The sequence below is a fragment of the Biomphalaria glabrata genome, chromosome 9 (assembly GCF_947242115.1).
Source record: "Biomphalaria glabrata chromosome 9, xgBioGlab47.1, whole genome shotgun sequence".
In the NCBI taxonomy this organism is placed as follows: Eukaryota; Metazoa; Mollusca; class Gastropoda; family Planorbidae; genus Biomphalaria; species Biomphalaria glabrata.
Genome location: NC_074719.1, coordinates 12,690,484 through 12,715,903, shown reverse-complemented (window position 1 = coordinate 12,715,903; position 25,420 = coordinate 12,690,484). Strand labels below are relative to the sequence as shown.

At 37.8% G+C, this 25,420-nt stretch overlaps 1 protein-coding gene across 2 annotated transcripts; it reads left to right on the top strand.

The window, feature by feature from the left end:
• Positions 1-707: 707 nt before the first annotated feature.
• Positions 708-15,774, top strand: LOC106076313 (glutamine synthetase 2 cytoplasmic-like). Of its 2 annotated transcripts, XM_013237168.2 has the most exons (9): positions 708-851; positions 1,746-1,883; positions 6,603-6,771; positions 9,300-9,461; positions 10,667-10,813; positions 11,273-11,400; positions 12,306-12,505; positions 13,512-13,664; positions 14,229-15,774. In XM_013237168.2, exons 2-9 carry the CDS (start codon positions 1,878-1,880, stop codon positions 14,359-14,361), a joined length of 1,098 nt encoding a protein of 365 aa, XP_013092622.1. In that variant the 5' UTR covers positions 708-851; positions 1,746-1,877; the 3' UTR covers positions 14,362-15,774. The 2 variants fall into 2 exon arrangements, with proteins under 2 accessions (XP_013092622.1, XP_013092624.1); XM_013237170.2 differs by lacking the exons at positions 708-851; positions 1,746-1,883 and adding an exon at positions 5,522-5,676.
• The last annotated feature ends 9,646 nt before the right edge of the window (positions 15,775-25,420 follow it).

The following is a 25,420-nucleotide window of genomic DNA, read 5'->3' as shown; positions in this document are numbered from 1 at the left end:
AGAGACAGAGAAGGTGAGAGAAAGAGAGATATAGAGAGAAAGAAATTGAGGAAGAGAGAGAGGGGGAGAAAGAGGGGGAGAAAGAGAGAGAGGGGGGGGGAAGAAAGAGAGATATAGAGAGAACGAAATTGAGAAAGAGAGAGAGAAGAAGAGAGAAAAAGATAGGGAGAGAACAAGAGAGAAAGAGAGAGAGATTGAAAGAGATTGAAAAGAGAGAGAAAGAGGGAGAGGATGATAGAAAAAGAGAGTCTATAATATTAGTCCAGACAGAGAGAGAGACACTCGGAATAAAAGAGTAAGAAAGTTTTGCAAGGTTGTGAAATGGTAAAGGTATCATCAAAAGGACTATCAATATTTGTGCATGCCAGCTGCTATAAATAGCCTGTTGACCTATTTAAATGATTTCAATCCCCTTCCCTCAGGGATCGACCCGGAGATAGTTTACCTTTTCTTACATCATAGTAAAAGCTCCCTATGTTTCAGTAGGACAACACCTTGTGAGACCAGGTGGTGGGAGGGGGGGGGCGGAGAAGGATAGAACTTGAGAAAGAAAGAAAGAAAGAATGTCGTATCCCCCCTAAAAGCGAGGGTGGTGGGAGGTGCTCTTGTGTTAAAACAAAATCTATTTATAATTGTGATCGTCTGAGAACCAGGGCACGCATGCCTCGCATGGGCAGTCTTACGCCAGCTTGAAAGGGGGGGGGGGGGAGAGCATAAATAGACAGTCATTCGCCCACTGGTTAGCATATCGCCTATAAAAGTTGGCGACATTTGGTTCATTTCGCACCATCACCGAAACCTCATTAGGATATATCTACAATCATAACAACTACAGTCAGTTGACTTGACCAGTAAGTACATTGTATTTGACCTGCTCGTGATATTTCTATTACGTTTTTAAATCTCTCCCCCCTCCCCCTTTTTTTTTTTTAGTTGTCACTCCATCAACGAACAGTAACAACAATCACTCCTAGTAGTATTTACTTTTATTTTCAGTGCCGGATTTACATGGTGTATCTGTAAGAGGCACATACTCTCTATCGAATAAATGTAGAACTAAATAGATATTATATTCTTCATTTCTTTACTTTGCTTATAGTACAATAGGTCTGTTAAGAAAACTTAAGATCCCCGGCGCAGCGGCTGTTTGCATCAGATGCAGGTCACAACTGGGTTAGCTGCCTTGTCATGTAATACACTGCACTCATTCTTAATTTTCGTAATCGAAGACATTTCCATGAACACGTGGATGTGGAAGATTCAAGATGAGTACCGTGTTTCACAGGGGATTAAGTAGGTCATTAAAAGGTGTGTTTTGGACAGGGCGGGGTGTGACGCAATATGTAGGCTAACAAGTAATTTTTCGTACTCCAAAATATTTCAAAATCAAACCTCAAAGTTTCGCAGTACTAGAATTCATGTACTACAGACCGTAAATCTAGTATATATCCGGTATACCTGTTGTGTATGTCTATACCGGGACAGCGCTTCCGTGTTTCATGTTTTAAAATAGATCTAAGTCATGGTTGCCGCCTATGTACTTGAAAACTTCTTTCCACTGATGACCTCATGGCTTGGCTACTTACTAAACTGTATTCGCCTCCTAGCTTGTTCTAGCTCGTTAGATGCTATTTATATATCACTCAAGCTTCACCCTCAGCAAATATGTTAATTAATCCTTCATTCTTTGTTGTTGTTTAATTTCGGTAACGAACTTTGTTCATTTTCCTTCTAAATTAAAACAGCTTGTGACCAGACCAATTATCAACCGGACTTATCGATTGACGCACTTTGGAATTCCAAGCCAGATAAACAAGAGTTCCTGATAAAGGAATATATCGAAGCATACAGGAGGCGACGTCGTGTCCTGATCAAATATGGCAGTAAGTCATAGTCTTACAAAACTAAGGCATGAATTGTCCAGGCTTTAATACTTGAAATAGTCACAAGTATTTTAATATTAGAAAAGGGATGAACTATAATTAAATACTCAGCTTGTAGAATAAATACAGGTCTGTAAAGTGAACTTTCCGATTCTAAATTTAGAGACACACACACACTTTTCTTAATATAGACATTCTAACAGGACACGGACATTCCGCATATGCTTACATTTGTATGAAGCCATGTCTTCCGGGTAAATAGATCCTCTTTTTTTATTTCCCAAGAAATATAGTGTATTTTTTTTTTCAAATCTTTTATTGTAATTTACTCAATAGGGGACAAAATAACGTTATTGTACTGTTATAAAATGTATAGTGACAGCTTAAAAAACAACTTCAATGAATGTTGCTGCTTCAACATACGTGTAGGCCTATTCTAATCTCAACCTACCCAGGAAGTAACGGAATTATATACAATCTGTGAAGTGACGACATTGATATGGGTAGGACAACGTTATGCTCTAGACAGAAGTGTGGGTGAGGGGGGGGGGTAGATACTCAGTCCATCCCTCTCGCCCCTTCCCCGAAATTTATTTTGGAAACTAAATTCATTCTTAGATTGACGGTAAACGTCGCTATTGGTGAATGAAAAAAAATTAAGCAAAATTACTGACTCGATGCTTGGATGTCTGTAAGCGGAGGCTCTGTACAGGATTTCCTTGTAGAAGCCGATACGATACGCTCCTCAATCTTCATTATGTATGTAATTAATAATATTAATAAATATAAAAGCGTGTCATCTGTGTAAAGAAAGTCTATTCATTTTATCTGATTTTCTATATTTTATTTATATATCAAACTCATATTTTGTTTTAGGTCATTGGTTAATATGCATGACTGAATGCATGACGGTCAGGACGTAATCGTCTTCTTTTCTGAAGTAACGTCTGTATTATGTAAGATATATATATATATATATATAGCCTATATATATATATATATTTCATGTGTAGGCTGTCTTTAAGTCCGAGTCTCTGTGTTGCTTGCCTTAGTCTTACACTGACGTAACTAGGGCCCTTTCCACACCCACACCCCCATTTGGTTTCACAGGCAGTTTCACTCTTCATCACCCACCCCCTGTACTCTTACTACACCCCCCCCCTCCCCAAACTAAACAAGAAATACAAAGATCGAGGGAAGAAAAAACAACAATCTAGATTTAAAAAAAAAAGTTTTGAAAGACTTTAAATAGAAAATAATGTCAATGTTATTTCTTAACATTTTAAAGCTTTCCCTTTCCGCTGATATCAGTACAAAATAACATAACACACAAACACACATACGCACGCTTGTAGTCTAGTCACACTCACACAATCGTACGTACACACTCATATAGTCAAACCGAGGATTAGCTTATAAACCTCCAATACATAAGAGTTTAGATTTGTTTTAGCTCAGTAGCCAATTTTATTTTTGGTTGTCGATTCACAGCCCAGGCCTTTTAGAAATATACTTCACAATTATAAGGGTCTACATACTTGGATACAACTAGTCTATAAATAGACACTACCAAGCAGTGCACACATATCGATTAATTTGTTTAAACAAAGTTTGCTGGAAGAAAAACAACTTACTCAGTACTCTTAGTCTGATAGTACAATAGGATTTATCACTCTACGTTTCTGGAGGAATCAGGGCAAGCTGTTTAGTAAGGACAGAAGGGCAACGATCAGTGTAGTCAGGGGTCTGGGTCCCTTCTTCGTGAAAACCAAAGCCCTTTTTTATTTAAAAATGACCTTTACGAACTATGGAAAAGGTCAACAAACGTTTAAACCTGGAAACTACAAGCTTCCCTTTCCCATACCCCCCCCCCCCAAAGTCCTAAAAAAAAAAAAAAAAAAGGTTTCGCTGTTTTAAAGTCAATAGTTGTAGTTTTAGTTCGTTAACTCTGAACTTTGACCAAATCCAACTTTGAGATAACAGTGAACCAGTGAAACACAGTGACGTTTTAATATCAGTCTAACTAAAGGACGCTGTTTGGTGACATTAAAATGGTGGCTTTCATCAGCTCAGTGAATTATCTCAATAGTCCCTACTTAATTTACAATTGACTTCACTAATATAAGTTGGCAGTTTCGCTTTCACACTACGCTTAACCTGAAATGGACTAGGTGTTAAAAAATGGATGGCTGCCTGGTCGTGTGGTATGCGCTCTGGGCTGTCGTCTACATGGTTGCGAGTTCGAAGCCAAGAGCTTAACCACTCAGTCACCACAGCCTCACTATTTTGAGTGCGCATGCGTGGAACCAGTGGCTTCAGGTGAGAAAAAATGGACCCGACATTTTGAACCTGTTATCACTTGAGATCAAAACACAATTCTCTGCTATGACGGTCCATAACTCACTTGCCTCCCTCTTGATCTGTTCTGTCTGCGCCGCTGAATAATTTCCCGATAAATTTTAGGCAGAGTGGTAAAAGAACAACAACAACTTCTCCTGACGTATTTTGCCGTATCGAATGGTTATATCATCCATTATCACAACCAACACACACACACACGCACAGACACACCCTCACTGGTCAGCTGATCATAGCGAGCCGCTAACGCCACAAATGTTTTTTTGACCCGTTTACAAGCACGTGCTGATTACACACACAAACAAACACGAGCTCTCTTGTCATTTTCTCCCCTCTCTCACAATCCTCAAACACTGTTTGGTTGTTTGCGAAATAAGGTCAATACCTCTTGTTCAATGGTTCTCACACCGTACACATCTTCACCGAGTGATACAAGAAAATTTAATAGCCATAAAAAAGATGATTCTGGGGACCAGAGCGTGATGCTAGTCGCAGTCGCTCACATTAAGAAAGTCGCTAAACAAACCAGTTAGTCATTTCTGTTTAGTATGGAGACAAAGACCTCGAGTGAGAATAGAAGATTTCTTCACATCAATCTGTAATGTGTCAAAACCACTTTCTACAACCAGTTAAATCTTTCTTTAACTCATCTTTACAACAACACATATTTTAACATAATGACATCCAAAATAAAAATTAATAACAACACACACACCATAACATAACATCATTATCCAACATAACATAACATCAACATCCAACATAACATCATTATCCAACATAACATATCATCAGCATCAGAATAACATCATTACCCAACATAACATAACATCATTATATAACATCATTATCCAACAGAAGATAATAAATTGAGCTTTAGTTTTATACATCCCGGGACTCTTTCGTGACGACAATCCAAAGCGCATAGACAAACTATCAGTCGACCATTTAAGAAAACATAACTGCATCCAACATAACAATAACATCTTGGGTGAACACTTTTTTTTTGTTATAAGTAAAATCCTGTTCCATTTAAAATATTTAAAAAAATCAATTGCTTGAGAGATAACCTTTTAATTTTTGTATCAGGATATGGTGACAAAAAATCTTGACTCTAAAACTTATTTAAACAAATAATGTATGCATCACGAGGTTCTCCTGTTTACCTCATTCCAAAAAATGCAATAATGACTTTTCACATGTTGCTATTAAAAAGGAATGCACTTTTAAGTGGGTCACTGATGTAACTGCAGCGAAACACCGAGTCGGAGTGCGCATATCTCCGTGATAGATAATCGCTCAATATATAGGCCAGGTGTCATTGACGAGCTCTCCATCATTGGAAGAAGTTTTCAATGTGAACTGAATCAAATCTTGTGTCAGTTTTCTGTATTGGCTTTTTGTTTAGTTTTCTTAGTTGGCAATTCTGATCATGGTAAGTTGGTGTAACGTCTTGATACTAGCATCTGACCGCCACACTTTATTTGATTTAAATCTACTATCGTTTTGCAAAGATGTTTCTTTGCATTTAGGCAGCCAAAAAAATATTAAATGATTAACTGAATTATTTAATTAAAAACTTATAGAACTTTGTATATTTAGCTGATTTTCTAAAATAAAAAAAAGTTCAATTATTGGTTACTCGATGTTTTTTTTTTTTTTGGTGTGTGTGTGTGTGGGGGGGGCAATTACACACTGTATAAATGAGCTAGTATGGCAGCACTCTTCCCTCTCCTACGTTTTGTGTCTTGAGTCCTTGGTGAATACAAGATGGACTTGTCACTTACATTGGTATTCTGATCAGATCCTACTGTAGTTCCTTCTTAAGTACTTACTATAGTACCTGATGATACATGTCCTCTGCTTGCGGGGACTTTCCAAGGATGAAGTGCCACTTGACCAAAAGCCCAGCGAAGCGTGAGACATTAACGTTTAGCTTTCACTATCTGAATACATCTATTTCTTGGTCTTCCTTTGCTATATATACAGATATCTGTTCTGTGCTGCTCGATTTGGATGGTAGTCTTATTAGGTGACCAAAGAATTGTCTTTCCATGTGCCATATTTAAAAAATTGAATTTATAAGATTTATATTTTATGACATCAACCATCCCGCATCGTTTCTTGTCGCCATTGGCCACTTTACCCTCCAGTGGCCACTTTACCCGCTAGTGGCCACTTTACCCGCCATTTAAACATCTTTGTCTTTAGGGAGAATTTATTTTTATTTTTTTTTTAATTTTTTTCTCTCTTTGAGTCGTCACGTGGGTTGAGACTAACTTGTTATGGTCAAACTAAACAAAAAAAAAATTCAAATAAGATCGTGTAAAAGAAACAACCTATCATGTTTTTCTTCTATAGGCCTCCAAGTCTCATCCAGTTAAAACCAGTAAAACAGTTTTGAAAAGATTCTTGGATCTCGAACAGCCAAAAGAATACTGCCAGGTGGAATACATTTGGATTGACGGCACAGGAGAAGGCATCAGGTCAAAGGGCAGAACTTTGGATTTCGTCCCCAAGGAAGCAAAAGGTAATAAATGAACAGACACAATAGTCTGCCTCTCTGGTTCTGCCTATCTGTCTCTCTCTCTCTCTCTTTGTTTAATAGGAGCACAGATTTAGCAACGTAACACTGTCCGACAAGTGAACACATGCCAATGTCTCTCTCTGCATGTCATTTAAAATAATTAATAACAATACTTTAATAATAACAACAACATATTAATATTCAACACGCTTCTTTATAATTAGAGAAACAAATCCAATGGATATCTAGTTTATTTTTTACGAGTCGTATGACTTTGCACAGCCCTAGGTATAGATACTTTTGGAACTGGGGGCAACCCAGGGCTAGCTCCTTCAATAGATGTGTCGTATTTGTTACTATAGTGTTCTTTCAAAGTTGACACATTTTTTTCCTTATGTTTCACCCCTATCACTTACCCCGCCCAGCTTTGGTTCTGACCTAGATCTCGTAGTTGTGAGTTTTGAAGCTTAGGCTATTAGTGTGTAGTTTATATTGTTATCACTATTGCGGTTAGTTATCCTGGAGTAAGGGACATTTTTTTTACACAAAAGCCGAGTGCACTGTGACCTCCGACTTCCGTACTGTAAACCAGTTTCAGCCAGGAATGTAAATAAAAGGCTTTAAGTTGGTCAGTCCAATAAACAGTGTGTTGACAACCTGCTTGACGGAAGGGTCAAGGATGAAATGATAAAACAGACGTGGGGGTTGCTTTGTATTACATGGATAGTTTAGCGTGGATAAGCAGTTAGGGCTATCAAAACATGCGCGCACACACACACAAAGCTTCAGGGAAAAAAACGCTACCGAAAAAAAAAACCCACCAGTGTTGACATCTCGTGCAGGGATATCTAGGTGTTTATTTACGAATGTAGATCTAAATAATCTTTGCTCAACCAGGTTTAAAAGGAAGAAAAAAATAAAGAATATAAAAAAAGGGGGGGGGGTATTTCTATAAGGGAAAAAAAAATCTCATGCGCTGGACTTAGTGTGCCATTGTAAGCACAAACACAGACTGCTGATTGTCTGGTCGTGTGGTATGCGGTCTGGACTGTCGTCCCGGGTTCAAACCCTGCCAGAATTTCTCCACCTTCCCCGCCGTCCTGCGGGAGCTCCGTTTCCTCTGGGCTAAGATGCAATAATGTTGGACTCTGAAGAAACATCCAAAACGTGAAACAAAACAGACACCCAAAACAGAAGACATCAATCGCTCTGTAGGATTGTATTCAAATCGTAAATTGATAATAAAGCTCGTAGACTGCACACGCTCTAATTTTGATTAATAAAAAAAAAAAATTATACGATGATGGGGACATTTTGGCTACTTTAAGCTGTATGCACGCTATGTAGAGGTTACTAAAAAATACTGCCTTACTTCCCTTGAACTATATTTAGTTCTAGCGACCCTACAAGACATAGATGTAGCTTTTATTTAAAAAAAGGGGAGGGAGAAATGTCCGCTAATGGTGTTTGTATTTTATCTTCACCTCCTATCACGTGAGCAGATAGAACTAGTACGATTGAAAATACGTGTGTTTGTGTGTGTGTGTGTTAGTTTGTATAAGAGCTTCAGTTGACACAAGCTACAGAACTTGGTCAGGGAAAGAACTAATCCTAAAATTAGGTTACTTGATCAGCTGGCGAACTTTGCCCCTGACTTTGCTTCTCGGTCAAGGCCGTTTTCTTTCTTTCTCTCCAAGTTGACTAGATTGGAAAAAAAAGAAGTCATTTCTGTATGCTGGTTGATCCATGTTGCATTATATATTTCACGTCACCACAGCATGCCTGGTGACTGGCTAGTGACTGGTTAGTCCTACTTTCTATGACCCACCCAAAGTACACTGGACCCATTCTTTAAACTCAAGGTCACATTTGGGGCCTCAGGCACATTTTAAGTACCTAAGTAAATCCGAGTAGGCCTACTCTGTACTGACCAAAAAAAAAAAAACGAATTAAGGCGTAGCATAAGTGTAGTTAATAAAATACCTTTTTGAAAATTGGTATAAACCAACGAAGTGAGTAAGCAAGAATGAGCATTATTACATTGTTTTGCTATTTAATAAAAGAGAACTTAGAATCTCATAGTATCGAAACTTTCCATTTCATGTAAAATCTGTCTTTACATTTAACAATACATGAAATACTGTTCAAGATTTGAAAGTAACTTTTTTTTGCATTTGTATTTTTAACAATGATTTCCATGACATTATTATTTTCCTTTGTGTGGGTCATTTAAAAATATCACTAAACTTGACATTACTAACTTAATCACTTTGTCTCTAGTATAGTACAATTTATTTTGTCTCTGGTATATAACTATTAATTTTGTCTGTTTGTAGTAGGCCTATAATTCGTTTCATTTTGTCAGTTTCTAGTATTTAACTTCATTTTTGCTGTCTTTACTATGGTACAATTCATTTTGACTGTCTTGAGTAAAGAACAATCCATTATGTCTGTCTAAGTGTCTATAGTATAGCAAAAATTCCTTTTGTCTTGTCTCTAGTATATTTCAATTCATTTTTTTTTGCCTCTAGAATGCCCAATATGGAATTACGATGGCTCTAGCACCTGGCAGTCTGATGGATGCAACTCTGATCTCTACCTGTACCCTAGAGCCTTATTTAGGGATCCATTCAGGGGAGGCAACAACAAGCTCGTCATGTGTGATGTCTACAAGCACAACAAGGAACCAGTTGGTAAGTACATTTGTACTGTATAGAAATATGTTTCATTATTCCTTTTTTTTTTGGATGGGGGGGGGGGAGTAAAATCTCATTAAAACGATACTAAAACATCTCATGTCTGCTTGTGGCCCCGTCATGGTGCCAGGTCACCAACCAGTTTTCTCAAGGCATCACGACTTTGGGCGAGTCTCTCCAACTGCCCCCACGTCTTGCCCATCTGCTTGGCATCTGCTTCCAAATCACGGCGCCATGTATTCCTGGGCTTTCCTCTCTTTCTTTTTCCTGGTGAGTTCCAGGTGAGGGTTTGCCTAATTATGTTGGATGCAGGATTGCAAAATGTGTGACCAATACATCTCCAGCGTCTCTGAAGGATATCTACTTCAATGGGCTGCTGAAGGATATCTACTTCAATGGGCTGCTGAAGGATATCTACTTCAATGGGCTGCTGAAGGATATCTACTTCAATGGGCTGCTGAAGGATATCTACTTCAATGGGCTGCTGAAGGATATCTACTTCAATGGGCTGCTGAAGGATATCCACTTCAATGGGCTGCTGGTTTGTTCTTTGCCACTTGAAACAAGGACAGTACAATCAACTGCAAGATAAATGTGTTAACATCTTTGGTCCAAAACTAATAAGAACAAATTATTACGTTTATCTTTCTGTTTCCAATGGAAACATGGTCTAGATCAAACATGAACTGGTTTAGTTCTTCATTACATATTCAATGCAGTGATTCTCATCTTGTGTAACTCTGGGGGTTTACAACCAAAGACTTTTGGTGGGCGATAGCGTACGTGTTTTTTTTAACAAATCCATGTAATGGTGAATGAAGGGAAAGGTTGTGTGTGTGTATGTGTGTAAAAATGAGACTGAATTTGGGAGATGAGAAATTTGTAAATTCTTGATTTCTTAACTAACTAACTAACGAACCATTGAAATTAGAATGTTCAGTCCTCTGTTTAGTCCTCTGTTTATTCCTCTGTTCAGTCCTCTGTTTAGTCCTCTGCTCAATCCTCTGTTTAGTCCTCTGTTCAGTCCTCTGTTTAGTCCTCTGTTCAGTCCTCTGTTTAGTCCTCTGTTCTGTCCTCTCTTCAGTTTTCGTGCTGCTCACTGAGCAACTAAATGAAACTAATTGATCTTTTATCATTTGATAACATCTACACATTCAATGTAGAAAAAAAATTACTTGGTACTAAAAAAATTTTTTTTTCAGAAAGCAATAAAAGAAACACTTGCGCTGACGTCATGGAGAAAGCAAAAGACCTGGCCCCATGGTTTGGAATTGAACAGGAGTACTCTCTTCTAGATTTTGATGGCTACCCTCTAGGATGGCCCAAACAGGGCTTCCCAGGCCCACAGGGTAACAATAACATTTTCTGTGTAGTGGCTGCGTTATAATGTCTTGTAGTGAAATGATCTTGTATTATAATGTCTTGTAGTGAAATGATCTTGTATTATAATGTTTTGTAGTGAAATGATCTTGTTATTTAATGACAAAAAAATAGATAAAAGATAAATGTCATGATTGAAAGGACTTGTCAAAGGTCTAATCTATTTTGAAAATCTGTAACGTTGGTGACTAAAGATAGCCACCAACAAGAAGTGATTTTAAGTGGGCGGTGACTTCAACTATAAATGTCAAGTTGTTGTAATCTCGACTCAATACATAGGGCAAAAACTGTGTGTGTGTGTGTGTGTATGTGTTTAATAATACAAGTTATGACTGAACAGAACTACTTAACTATTGGTATTACTACGCCAGTGATTGTGCTTTTGTACTTAGCTAATGATCTATTTTTAACAACATTGAATCTTCCAGGTCCTTACTACTGCGGGGTGGGCTCAGACAAGGTGTACGGCAGGGACGTGGTGGAGGCCCACTACAGGGCATGCCTTTATGCTGGCATCACAATCAGTGGCATCAATGCAGAGGTCATGCCCTCACAGGTAATGCTCTTCCCAGCCCTGAGTTTCTGCTCTTAATTAAATAGATCTACGTATAAGGGACTAGGCTATCATTTGCTAACTGCAGAAGTTTTTTTTTTCATATCGCATATAAATGACTTAACAGGTGGTGAAAGAAACAGCAGTGACACCCAAATTACTCTTTAAAAGTGTTTAACTATAGTAAAGTGCTATTAAACACAATTAGTAGTACACATTTAATGCTCATAAGGTGAACATAAAGTCCAGCTTTTCTATACCATGAAACAAACTCAAACTCCATAAACACTAGGCCTATATCTGTTATATGTATCCTGTTATTGTGGTATATAAGGAACTACACATCTACAGGATTCAGACCTATTATAATTAGCCAAAATAATCTAATCATATTGAAATAGAAATAGTCATTAGGTATTTAATTATCTCAGGCAAATAATAACATGCACACAAAATCATTTTTTTTGTTTGTAAAATAACTGCACACATCCTCGGGATTCCAAGATAGTGTCCTATAATCATCTGCCACTATGCCATATCCGTTTCGTTGCTCGGTACTATCAGGCCCCTAGAACAATGTGTAGAATGGGCTCGGTCTTGGACTTTTTGTGTGGTGATGAGGCCTAACATTAAAATGAGTTCAGACTATGTTTAAAAAGAATGCATTCCATCTGTGGTCTAGTATAAAAGTCTAAATAATAACAGATTTAATTGGACTTAAAAGTGATATTTTATTGTGTAAGTGTATTTCTAACGAACATCTTTTAAACCTTGTTAATGTAGCCACCATTGAAAGTTTGTAGACTATATCTTAGTTTAATTACATGAATCTAGTCTGCATTGTTTCTTCCAATCTAGTTGAATTACATGAATCTAGTGTGCATTCTGAATTGTTTCTTCCAATCCAGTGGGAGTTCCAGGTTGGTCCTTGTGAAGGAATCAAGATGGGAGACGAGCTCTGGGTGGCCAGATACATTCTGCTGAGAGTGGCTGAAGAGTTTGATGTCAGGGTGACATTTGATCCCAAACCAATACCCGGCAACTGGAACGGAGCTGGAGCCCACTGCAACTACAGCACTAAGCCTATGAGAGAGGACGGTGGATTGGCGTAAGTGTTTGCAAAACAACATTGTTTCATTGTTTAGTAAGACAACTTCATCAGTGTACTAGACACGCTTGACTTTTAGATACCATTATACTTTAGTTTCTGTTTAATGAGAGGCAGGAAAAGGAGGGGGGGGGGGTGAATCAAAACATACCAAACGCCAAATGCGTGGACCCCTCCCCTCCAGTGATGGAGCTCGTGTTCGTTTTGGCTAAATACATTCTGATGTAACAATGGGTAGGACATTGCAGTTGAGGTGATACAGGGAAGAGTGACTTGAACTAGGAGACAGAGAGACAGAGTGGCGTAGCTAGGGTGGGAGGGGGAGGAGGAGGAGGAGGGAGAATTTGAAAATCCCCCTGGCTCCCCACTTGAGGGGGGCCCCAAATGAATATTTTTTACATTAAAAATTAAATATCACGCAAAATGCAGGGCCCCCCCCAGGCCCCCAAACGATGGAAAATTCCTAGTTACGCCCCTAGAAAGACAGAAGGATGTTTGTTCTAGTTTTGAAGTGACTTGGAGTTTGTTTCAATTGTTCCACATCTTGTGGCTTTATTACTCTCAACATAAAAATCAATAAACGTTAAGCTTATTAAAAAAAAGAAGTTTAAGTCCTATATATCTCTTAGTTCTGATTTAAGGAAAAAAAGCAACAAATTGCCAAGGTTTAGTAAGACTAGTCTAGAGGGAAAACTATCAACCTATTCATACCTTCTCGCCACCAAAGCATAGAAAAGAAAATACCCTCCTCCTGTCCTTTAACCCTATCAAAGATGGAGTGCTGCCTGGTCGTGTTGTATGCACTTAGGACTGTCTACTGATAGTCTTGAAGATGCCTGGTTCGAACCCTGCCCGCCGCCATCCCCTGTCGTCCTGCAGGAGGTTAGGGTTTGGAGGTGATTATTTTCAAATCTGAAGGAACATCTGAAATATTTAAAACAAAAAACATTTGCCACTTGTACAGTTTCATCATCAATGTCATCATTCTTGTTCCTCTTATTTTCAGAGAGATTGAGAAAGCCATTGACAAACTGAGCTTGAAACAGAAAGAACACATCCGGGCTTATGATCCAAAGAATGGCCAGGACAATGCAAGACGTCTTCTAGGCTCCCATGAAACATCCAGCATTGACCAGTTCTCTGCTGGTGTCGCCAACAGGTACATTTGTTTTTGTTTAACAAGCAATAAGTGTAAAACATCTGTAATTTATATAGTACAAAGTGTCTTATGGGAAATATGCCAACAAAAGTTTTTAAATTGTTGGTGTGGATAACAAATTTAATAATTGTTCAAATATATTTCAATGGGTTATGCCCCTTTGCATAGGCTAGTCATTCCCTGGTCTAAGTGTGGCTCTTGACCATGGTGGCTTCACAGTAGACAACATTCATGAATTTAACTCCACAAGCCTTGAATTGGTTTGTTTCCATTAGCCTTAATCAACAAGAACAATAATAGTAGTTTTGTTCATTTGTAAATAGTTCTAAGAAAAGTAATTAAAAAAAAAAAGAATGTTTTGTACAAAAATTGAAAAGATATTTCCTCATTGCTGCTTTCCTGATAATCTGTCTTATTTATATAATGGAAAGTTCCATGAATGTAAAATTTAGAATTGATTCAAAAGGCTCAAAAAAATGTTAAGTGATAATTCTGCAGTCAGATGAGCTAAGAACATGTCTATAGGGAGTATTTCAATGCGTATGTTTTTCTGTGTTCCAACAGAGGTGCCAGTATTCGTATTCCAAGACAGGTAGCGGAGGACAAGAAAGGTTATTTGGAGGACAGAAGACCAGCCTCCAACTGTGATCCTTACTCCGTGACAGAGATTGTTGTCAGAACCACTGTATTAGAATAAAGCCTAGTTGCTTGTGCCACTGACCATTGACCACTTGGACCACTAGCTTCATCCTCAACCAAGGTTATTTTAAAACTTCTTGCATATTGGGGCATGAAGCAGGAAGAAATTATCAACTTGTAAATATTTCAAGATGTCATTTTGTACTTTTTGTTTCCTAACTAGAAGTTTTTAGTTTGTCATGTATTTCCTTTAATAGAACACCACATGAAGAGGAATTTTAATATTAATTTTTATGTGTATTCTTTCAGCATTGAGTTCACTATATAATATTTACAAAATAATGTTATTTTTCTGCAAGTCCCATATTGTGCCTATGTTTAAAATGATTGAAAACAAATTGGCCATGACACAGAACTCAGGTCTATGATGTTTAACATAATTCTTAATCTAAATCATAAATAACACTTAATCTAACATTCCAAGGAGAGACTTTAAACTGAATCTTATTAATATTTGTGACTTACTTGATAAGCTTATGAAAGATTTACACTAAAATGGACTTGTCAAATCTTATAATTTATTGTTAGATAGATGTTTGCATTAGTCGATTAAAGTAATTAATTCTTTTGTATTTACCATCAAATTTAATGTATGTTGAATTATGTAACATAGCTGGGTTCCATTTTATTTTACCACAAAGTTTCATGTTAGCATTGTGGTCTTCTTTAGGTAAAGTTTGATATGATAGTTTGTATCATTATACATGTATCATCAAACATATATATTGTTTTGTTTTTTTTATGTTAAGGGAGATGAACAGTATATAAAACTAGGGTATTCAAAGATGAACAACTCAAGTTATATGTTTAACCCATTGATGCTTAAAGCGCAGAAAACATTGGGATATTTTTTTTTAAGCATTAGCTGTAGACTAAGTAAAACAACAACAACAACAAAAATAACAAGCAGTATAGGCATGAATGGGTTAAATTTTGTTTCATAGCATGAATTGGTTACACGTGAGGGGGGGGTGTTGTGTTCGGTCAGTACAGAGAGTCTTAGAGTGTGATGTGAATACCCTGTTTGTATTATAGGCTGTCTTTCATAAGGGTATTCATTCAAGGGTTACAGTTAGACCCTCAGTCACACAAAGGCATATTTACATGATATATAATGAGACCTTTGATTAGTGAGTTTAAACTATGAGAGTCTTCTATAGTCACCTTTGAACCACGTGAGAGTGAACTTTTGTGAAACATTGAATGACATTTAGAATAAAAACTTTGACATGTCTTTCACTTAGCTGAGCTGTTGTATCAATGAAATAGCATATAATGTGGATGTGTGAGTGGATATAAAAATTTTAACACATTGTTTAAAATTGATTTATTGATGTAGATTTATTATTGTCTGTTTATATGATTGTTACATGTTTTAACTGTTTAAACATTAAATATTGTCAAAAATTGCTATCTGTAGGTTTTAGTTTCTTTTTGTTTTGTTGTTTATTTACCGTATGTATTAAAGTTGATCTGAAATACATTTTGTTGGCGGATAGTTCCAATGTTGGTATTTATTTATGACAAATAGATAGTTTCCTTCTGGCTTTAAATAACTAGATAGTCCCACTGTTCTGACTATGAATAACTAATTAGTTCCAATGTTGGTATTTATTTATGACAAATAGATAGTTTCCTTCTGGCTTTAAATAACTAGATAGTCCCACTGTTCTGACTATGAATAACTAATTAGTTCCAATGTTGGTATTTATTTATGACAAATAGATAGTTTCCTTCTGGCTTTAAATAACTAGATAGTCCCACTGTTCTGACTATGAATAACTAATTAGTTCCAATGTTGGTATTTATTTATGACAAATAGATAGTTTCCTTCTGGCTTTAAATAACTAGATAGTCCCACTGTTCTGACTATGAATAACTAATTAGTTCCAATGTTGGTATTTATTTATGACAAATAGATAGTTTCCTTCTGGCTTTAAATAACTAGATAGTCCCACTGTTCTGACTATGAATAACTTAATAGTTCCAATGTTGGTATTTATTTATGACAAATAGATAGTTTCCTTCTGGCTTTAAATAACTAGATAGTCCCACTGTTCTGACTATGAATAACTTAATAGTTCCAATGTTGGTATTTATTTATGACAAATAGATAGTTTCCTTCTGGCTTTAAATAACTAGATAGTCCCACTGTTCTGACTATGAATAACTAATTAGTTCCAATGTTGGTATTTATTTATGACAAATAGATAGTTTCCTTCTGGCTTTAAATAACTAGATAGTCCCACTGTTCTGACTATGAATAACTTAATAGTTCCAATGTTGGTATTTATTTATGACAAATAGATAGTTTCCTTCTGGCTTTAAATAACTAGATAGTCCCACTGTTCTGACCATGAATAACTTAATAGTTCCAATGTTGGTATTTATTTATGACAAATAGATAGTTTCCTTCTGGCTTTAAATAACTAGATAGTCCCACTGTTCTGACCATGAATAACTAATTAGTTCCAATGTTGGTATTTATTTATGACAAATAGATAGTTTCCTTCTGGCTTTAAATAACTAGATAGTCCCACTGTTCTGACCATGAATAACCTAATAGTTCCAATATTCCGACCTGACTCTATAAAGTGAGCCAATAAATGTCAAAAATACATTTTGAAAAACAAAATATGCGTATCGAATTTTTAAAAATTAGTAAATGAGATTAAAAATTTAGAAGAACTCTATTTTCTTGATTCACAAATGTTACTTCTAAATTTATTAATATTATTAAATGCTTTGGGGCTTCCACAGAAATCCAGCTCAGGGCCTTCACTTGCTAAACTCTGACACTGATTCTTAAGTTTGATTGACTTTATAATTCCACTGCTCTGTATATGAATAACTAAACATGTCCTGGCTTTGAATTACTAAATAGTTCATAGTTCTATGAATAACTAGATAGTTGCAAATATCACAAATATAAAGACATATTCATCGTTCCATAGGCTAGGACAAATTTGTAAATGCTTTTTCTTTCATAGTGCTATTAGAGCATGGAATGGGTTGCTTGAGTCAGTTATGATTCAGTCATTGATTAACTGGCATGACTAGATTGACCTAGGAGCAGGCATAGTGCGTAATAAAGTAGTGAAAATTGTCATTTTGGGGTGTCCATCAATATGGAAAATGCAAATCCTACAAGCGCTAAAAAAAAAAAGCATCGTCAGCTTTTATCTAATTAAAAATGTAAAAGACAAATGTACTTTCTAATACAAATCTGAAATTTTCACTTATTATCCTTATCCCTACCCAGACTGGGCCCCGCGCAATCCGGTTCGCATAGGGCCCCGCAATAGTTGGGCCGGCCCTGTGTATAGCTCATAATTTGACCACAAGTAGATAGATGTACAAGGTGATCTGATGAGCTTCAACTACAAGCAGTGGTTAAGTTAAAATGGAAGTTGAGTTAAAGTTTGATTTAAACTCAATGAAGACATGAACCACTTCCTGCTCCTCCTTCTAGAGAGCTGACCGCGGACACACGTTTTGAATCTCCTGCCATTAAATCTGATCAAAATTTCATTTCTCTGGAACTCTGGGACTTTGGTGCCCGTCTGAAAAGAACGATAATTAAATTCCTGTCCAATCCCCGGTTAATTTCTCTTGTTTTTACTTTTTTTTTTCAAGCGTCCGGCGCCACACAGAAGAATAGAATTAATTTCTTGTTCTCTCTTTCCTTTCTCATTCATATTCCAAAGACGTTGGCGGAGAGAGAGAGAGAGAGAATGAGAGAGAAAAAGAGAGTTGGAGAGAGAGAAAGAGAGGGGGGGATAGAATTAAAAATAAAGAGAGAAAGGAGGAACAGGCGAGAAAGAGAGAGGTAGATATAAACAGAGAAAGAGAGTCAGAGAGTGAATGAGAGAGAGAGAGAAAGAGGGGGGGGGTGAACATGTATAAAATGGACATTGAAAGAAAGAGAATGAAAGAGAGAGAGAAAGAGAGAGAGAGGGGTGGGTGAGCATGTATAAAATGGACATTGAAAGAAAGAGAATGAAAGAGAGAGAGAAAGAGAGAGAGAGGGGTGGGTGAGCATGTATAAAATGGACATTGAAAGAAAGAGAATGAAAGAGAGAGAGAAAGAGAGAGAGAGGGGTGGGTGAGCATGTATAAAATGGACATTGAAAGAAAGAGAATGAAAGAAAGAGAGAGGAGGAATGAAAGGCAGGGGAACATAAAGAGACTGTAATAAAATGTAGGGCGTGGCTGAGGGCGCCATGAGACTTGTACATTTGTCAAAGAAAAAAAAAAGGCCTCGTGGTCTCCAGCGAGAGTCAGGAGAGAGGAAGCGACAGACTATTTTCAAAATGTCCCATCACCTTCGCTCGCGCCCGGACACCCAGGGACAAAATACGGCACGCGACTTAACACAAAACTAGGGTGGAGTCCTGTTCCTGCCGTCCGACTGACCTCACAAGACATTGAGAAACAATTTCTATTTCCATCGGACCGCGGCCATGACGGAGAGTAGCCGGCACGCGCTCAAGAGCAAATAACTCGAGGCAAGAGTGGCTTGTTAAATGTTGTGCTAGGGTCGTCTCCCCTCGTCTACTCATGACACACTCAGCGGCACGGGGGTGGCCCCCGACGCGCGGAAGTTCTATAAAATAAAAGCCGCGCGTGCGAGAGAGGGCGCGTGAAGAGGGCGCAAGAGGAGCCCAATCAAAATCGTATTCACAGATTGTTTGAAATGTGTGTTGATGTTTTAACCGCCGACTCGACTGTGAACATTTTTAGGGCAAACTTCAACATGAACGGGAAAACCACATTTCTTGTTCACTACGCCATATTTGAACGGGGAATTTTTTTTTTTTTTTTTTTTTTTTTTTTTTTTTAAGATGATTAAAAATGATGTCAGAATTCAATCATGCATGAAGGAGTATTTTTAAACTTTTAAAAGGATCCAAAATATTATTAAAAATTCTTTAATGTATTGGAAAATACAAGTGTCACGTAAAGTAAATAATCGTATTATTTGTTTAATATTAAAAAAAAAACCGCTAACATATGTAGTATTTTGAAACCTTAATAGAAACTTAGTTTTGAAATATAAAAATCGATTTTGAAAATAAAAAAATAAATAGCGGACCATAACATAATTTTTACAGCTACAGAAATATGGACTGACAAGACGATTATTTGGGTCGCTCATCTTACACTGAAGAAAACTTTTGATCTTCAATTTAAGAGACCAAATAAAACCACTTCCATAGTGCTTCCAAAACGTAGCATCCTTATAAAAAAAATGTTTTAAATTATGTTTGACAAATATGGCCTAAATCTCTAAAATTACTTCGAGTTGTTAAATCTAAATTTTTAATCTAAATCTTATATAAAAGCGAAATTTTTGTTTCCGCGATTTAACTACTGCAAAGATCAAATGATAATTGATAGCAATATTATAGATCACTACCAATCAGAATGATTCTCTTTGGGAGATCTCGATGGCCTTGTAGTCTGTTCGACCGAACCTGTGTTGCTGCAAGGTGGACACTGTCCGATAGGAGCCTACTTCGCTAGGATCCGAGAGAATCACGATCACAGATGTGAACACTGTCACACGGAAGACGAGACAGTAGAAGACATCCTCAACGACTGCAGGGTGGTCATAAACACAATCGAAGATACGACTAGTCTTGAAAAAGAAATGGTGCATGCGAGGATCTTGAACCGTAAGGAGACAGGCAAACCCTACAGAACACTGCCAGATACCTGGACGGACCCTTAGTACATGGAGGCTTACAAATGGTGGCTTTGTCTGTGGTTCGTCCCCCATTAAAACCTGCCCATTGCTTCGATATATTTAAATTCACCATTTTCTCTCATGAAAAATTAGGTTTCTAGTGCTGCCATTTTAAATGTAACATGTATGCATGTAACATGTACGTTTAGGTAACATGTATGCACAATTCATTGTTTCAGCACTTAGCGTCACGTTATGTAACTACCATTGTACAGCACATTTCTTATTAGTCACGTGATTAAAACACTTTGTGTGATAACATCTAACCAGTACACAGGGAAGTGACCGTTTATCATATCAGGTTCTGGGAATGCAATGGGCCAAGTTATTTCAACGCGCGAAACGTGAGGGCGATAAGTGTCAGCCTCGCTTTCACTTGTCGGACCGAGACCAGTCGTTACAGTAGGCCTGACTGCAGACCTGTGACGTGGCAACATCGACTCATGATCAGTCGACAGCCAGGATTAGAGTCTCTTCTTTAGGACAGGTCCATCCATTCTTTAATGTTGACATGCCAGCGCTTCCTTTGTCTGCCTCTTTTTCTTCCCCTGGCACTGTTCCATGTCTGGCACTGTTCCATGTCTGGCACTGTACCATGTCTGGCACTGTTCCATGTCTGTCATTGTTCCATGTCTGGCACTGTTCCATGTCTGGCACTGTTCCATGTCTGGCATTGTTCTATGTCTGGCACTGTTCCATGTCTGGCATTGTTCCATGTCTGGCATTGTTCCATGTCTGGCACTGTTCCATGTCTGGCATTGTTCCATGTCTGGCACTGTTCCATGTCTGGCACTGTTCCATGTCTGGTACTGTTCCATGTCTAGCACTGTTCCATGTCTGGCACTGTTCCATGTCTGGCATTGTTCCATGTCTGGCATTGTTCCATGTCTGGCACTGTTCCATGTCTGGCACTGTACCATGTCTGGCACTGTTCCTGGCACTGTTCCATGTCTGGGCACAGTTCCATGTCTAGCATTGTTCCATGTCTGGCACTGTACCATGTCTGGCACTGTACCATGTCTGGCACTGTTCCATGTCTGGCACTGTACCATGTCTGGCATTGTTCCATGTCTGGCACTGTTCCATGTCTGGCACTGTGCCATGTCTGGCATTATTTCATGTCTGGCATTATTTCATGTCTGGCATTGTTCCATGTCTGGCATTGTTCCATGTCTGGCATTGTTCAATGTCTGGCACTGTACCATGTCTGGCACTGTTCCATGTCTGGCACTGTTCCATGTCTGGCATTGTTCCATGTCTGGCACTGTTCCATGTCTGGCATTGTTCCATGTCTGGCACTGTTCCATGTCTGGCACTGTTCTATGTCTGGCATTGTTCCATGTCTGGCACTGTTCCATGTCTGGCATTGTTCCATGTCTGGCACTGTTCCATGTCTGTCATTGTTCCATGTCTGGCATTGTTCCATGTCTGGCACTGTTCCATGTCTGGCAATGTTCCATGTCTGGCATTGTTCCATGTCTGGCACTGTTCCATGTCTGGCATTGTTCCATGTCTGGCATTGTTCCATGTCTGGTACTGTACCATGTCTGGCACTGTTCCATGTCTGGCACTGTTCCATGTCTGGCATTGTTCCATGTCTGGCACTGTTCCATGTCTGGCATTGTTCCATGTCTGGCATTGTTCCATGTCTGGCATTGTTCCATGTCTGGCACTGTTCCTTGTCTGGCATTGTTCCATGTCTGGTACTGTTCCATGTCTGGCACTGTTCCATGTCTGGCACTGTTCCATGTCTGGCATTGTTCCATGTCTGGCACTGTTCCATGTCTGGCATTGTTCCATGTCTGGCACTGTACCATGTCTTTGCGAGGATCTCATTTTATGGCCGTACAATTTTAACATGCGTTTTCTTTTTGACAGTGGTCAGAAGGTCATCATGGGGCCCGATCACTACTGTGGTCCTGTTTTAAATGCCTACGTCACAGTCTATGAATGTGATACCCAGACTCCCTTTGTAACAGCTAAAGGGTCACAACAGAAGAAAACAAAAAGAGTAAAAGCGAGAAGCCTAGTTCAAAGAGCCTACGAAAGCGACTAACTATTTGTAACAGACCTTATAAGAGACAAATTTCAGGACTGAGTTCTGGTCAGCCTGGGTCTCCTGTTTACTGTAGAGGAGAAGGGGGGCAATTCAGGTTGTTGACTTCAAAACTGTTGTATTGTTTTACTTGGTGAGATGTTTTTGTTGAACATAATGTAACTCATAATAAGGCAGTGTGGTTTTGTTCCTAGTCCAGGACAGTTGGACTTATTGGAAATAGATATAGTCTAAGTGTAGACTCTAATTATTTCTCTGTGTTGTCACTATTCAGTCTATGGAATATTAAGCTGGTATATTTATAATCGATACTGGATATTAGAAATGTCTGAACTGATTCTGTATTATAGTGCAGATAATGTAATAAACATGTTACACGTCTGTGAATTGGCATTCTGAATCTTATTTTGTCGTTGTATGTGTCGTTATGGTATTGCCCAGGACTTGGGTACATTTAGTATTACACATACGTATATTAGAGAGAAAATGAGTCTTAACACTAACTATTTGTAACAAACCTTATAAGAGACAAATAACTTGTAGTATACAATTGTATATATTGTTAGATTTGTTCTATGTGAAAAAGTGATTTTTAATACTTAATAGGGAGGGACAACTATGTTTTTAGCGTTATAGGAGAAAGGAGTTTGAAATAGAGTGATATTGTCTTAAAAAGATATCTTTTTTTTTTAAACATACTTAAAAGGTTTATTCTGTATAGTCCTCAATACATTTATATCTTTTTTTTAAGTCACGTCTGTAATATATAAGATAATTTAAGATAGTTTAAAATTAAGCAAATAAAGTATTGTATTGTATAGAATGTACACTTTGGTTTCTTATAGTTATAATGTTTTTTGTTTGGTGTAATGCACAAATTGTAAGACAAATTTCCATACGGACAATAAAGATTATTATTATTATTATTAATTTGTGTGGAAACGTGTATTTCAAGGGAGCTCTTTGGTAAGACGCTTGACAGTATGGACAACACACCCGCCATCTTGGAACCTAATAACGAGCCTAAGTCTAAGGCTTTAACCAAACAAATCCCTAGCGATCAGGGAACATGAAAAGCACCAAGATACCTGTGTGTAGTCGCTGAATGAACTCTTAATGCTGTGTCTCTTCTATGTATGTGTATTTTTCTGTTGTGTTGACTTTATATGAGAAAGGAGTCCTTGTAATCACAACAAATTTCCATAAGGATCAATAAAGCAGTCTTAGTCTTAGTATTAATGGGGCTATCATTAGAAATGTTGAAGTTGTGGGTAAACAATATGTGTGTGAATAGCACCCTATTATTTTATCAAGAATTATTTACACTATCTAAGGTAGCCAACCATTTAAGCAAAGACACTGTTTTTTCACTGACCGAATCAACTATCACCAGCCAATGTACCCGACACTAATCTAATCAACTGTAACCAAAAATTTACTGTTATTTACCAAAATAACTGTCACTAAACTATGTAACAGACTAATCCAAAAACGGTTTCTTTGCTATTAATTGCAGATATCTTTTTTTTTCTTACTGAAATTAAAAATAAAATAAAACCAGAAACTCCTGTTCATATAAAGTAGATAATTTTCTGAGGGCTCTAGTTAATGATTTTAAAAAGCTCTACCTTTCGATTCAATGACAAAAGAAAAAGAAACTGTCCGGCCAGGAGCCAGAAGATCGATACCGTCACACAGCCAATGCCTCCACAAGTGCTCTCCTGGTTCCGTACTCTAGGCTAGGACCTAGATGAAGGGCGGTAACTTATTAAGCATGATTGGCTTCTCAGGTGGGTCATTACCTGCGATTACCTGCCCCTGGTTCTATCATTATTTTTCCTTCATTAGCTTTTTGATGACGGCGGGTCTTGGGAAGGCGTGTCCGCTAGGGGCAGATAATGACAGTGCTGCCACCCGTGTACTACTACTGACTGCCCTCTGGCTCGGCAGGAAGGTTGGCATGCGGGAGTGACTTCGCAGAATAAAAAAAAAAAATGAAGCGACCATCGGAAGGTATCATCATAAAGCGGACACTCCTTGAGCCAGGAGTGGTGATTTGTAAGAGGATAGAAAGAGACGCTTGCACATTAGACCAGGTCTTCAGAAACAATAAAGGAAATGGTTTCCCGGGGATTATATATTAATCTTTAACCCTAACCCTATGCTGATGTTTGGGGTTGTAGGGTTGCAGCCCTCTACTGCTAATTCAACCTTCCATAAAGACGTTTTTGTTAACTAACACAATAATTGAAATGGAATCGCGTATTCCACTTTTATGAACAAAACGTAATTCTGTAGTAACAATTATTCACTGAGTTTTAAACTAAGTGTAGGAACATACTAAATTCCAATAAAATCATGAGATGTTAGTATCTTTACTGTATGCAATACAGTTCTCTAAATAAAGTCTACTTGTATCTTTTTCATGAAACTTCTGTGTGTGTGAATGTCTCAGAAAGTAAGTTTAGACCTTACTGGTCAATAGGGACATTGCCCTTCAGGACTCTGAAGATCATGCATTTTGTGTGAGATGTATGCGGACTTTCACGTGTCTAGAGCGGGAAAATAGGACAAACAAATGAGCGCAGGAGCTGTGAGCAGTTTCTGAACAAAGTCTTTACATTATTTTTTTTTTTCAATGTAATATTTTGAAGAGGGAAGTAAAACGAAATATAGCCCACAAAAGAGGCAGGAGGACCCCCCCAAAAAAAGAGGCATATAATGACCCCAATAAAGAGGCATATAATGCCCAAAAAAAGAGGCAAAGAAAAGAGGATTCATATGATGACAAAGTTAAAATTGATTAGAACAAATTCTGAGGTTTCCTTTTAAAAAAAAATTGCTTCGCTTTCAACATTCGCTTTAAGTCTACCTCTTATGGAGCGTATATCTCAAGGGATGAGGAATAGGAGCGTTTGTTTTTGGCTAATGGGTTTCCAATGAAACGACGACATGGTCTTTGACAACTAATGTTAATAGAAGTCACTTTGTTTAGAGTGGAACGAAAGGCCAAGCGAGATACATGATCTGAGAGGGTGTGTATTTTTGTAGTAAGTTTGATTTTGTTTAGACACCAATCTCATGTTGTTACTACTAGATCTACATCTCTTTTCAAATAAAAACTATGTATATTTATAAATAAACTTTATTTTCAAGTTTGTGTCAAATAGAGAAATAGAAAAAATGGCCATTATTACAAGGTCTTCGGGGCTCGCAAAGAAATTCCTTCAGGGAACATTACCAGGAAAAAGA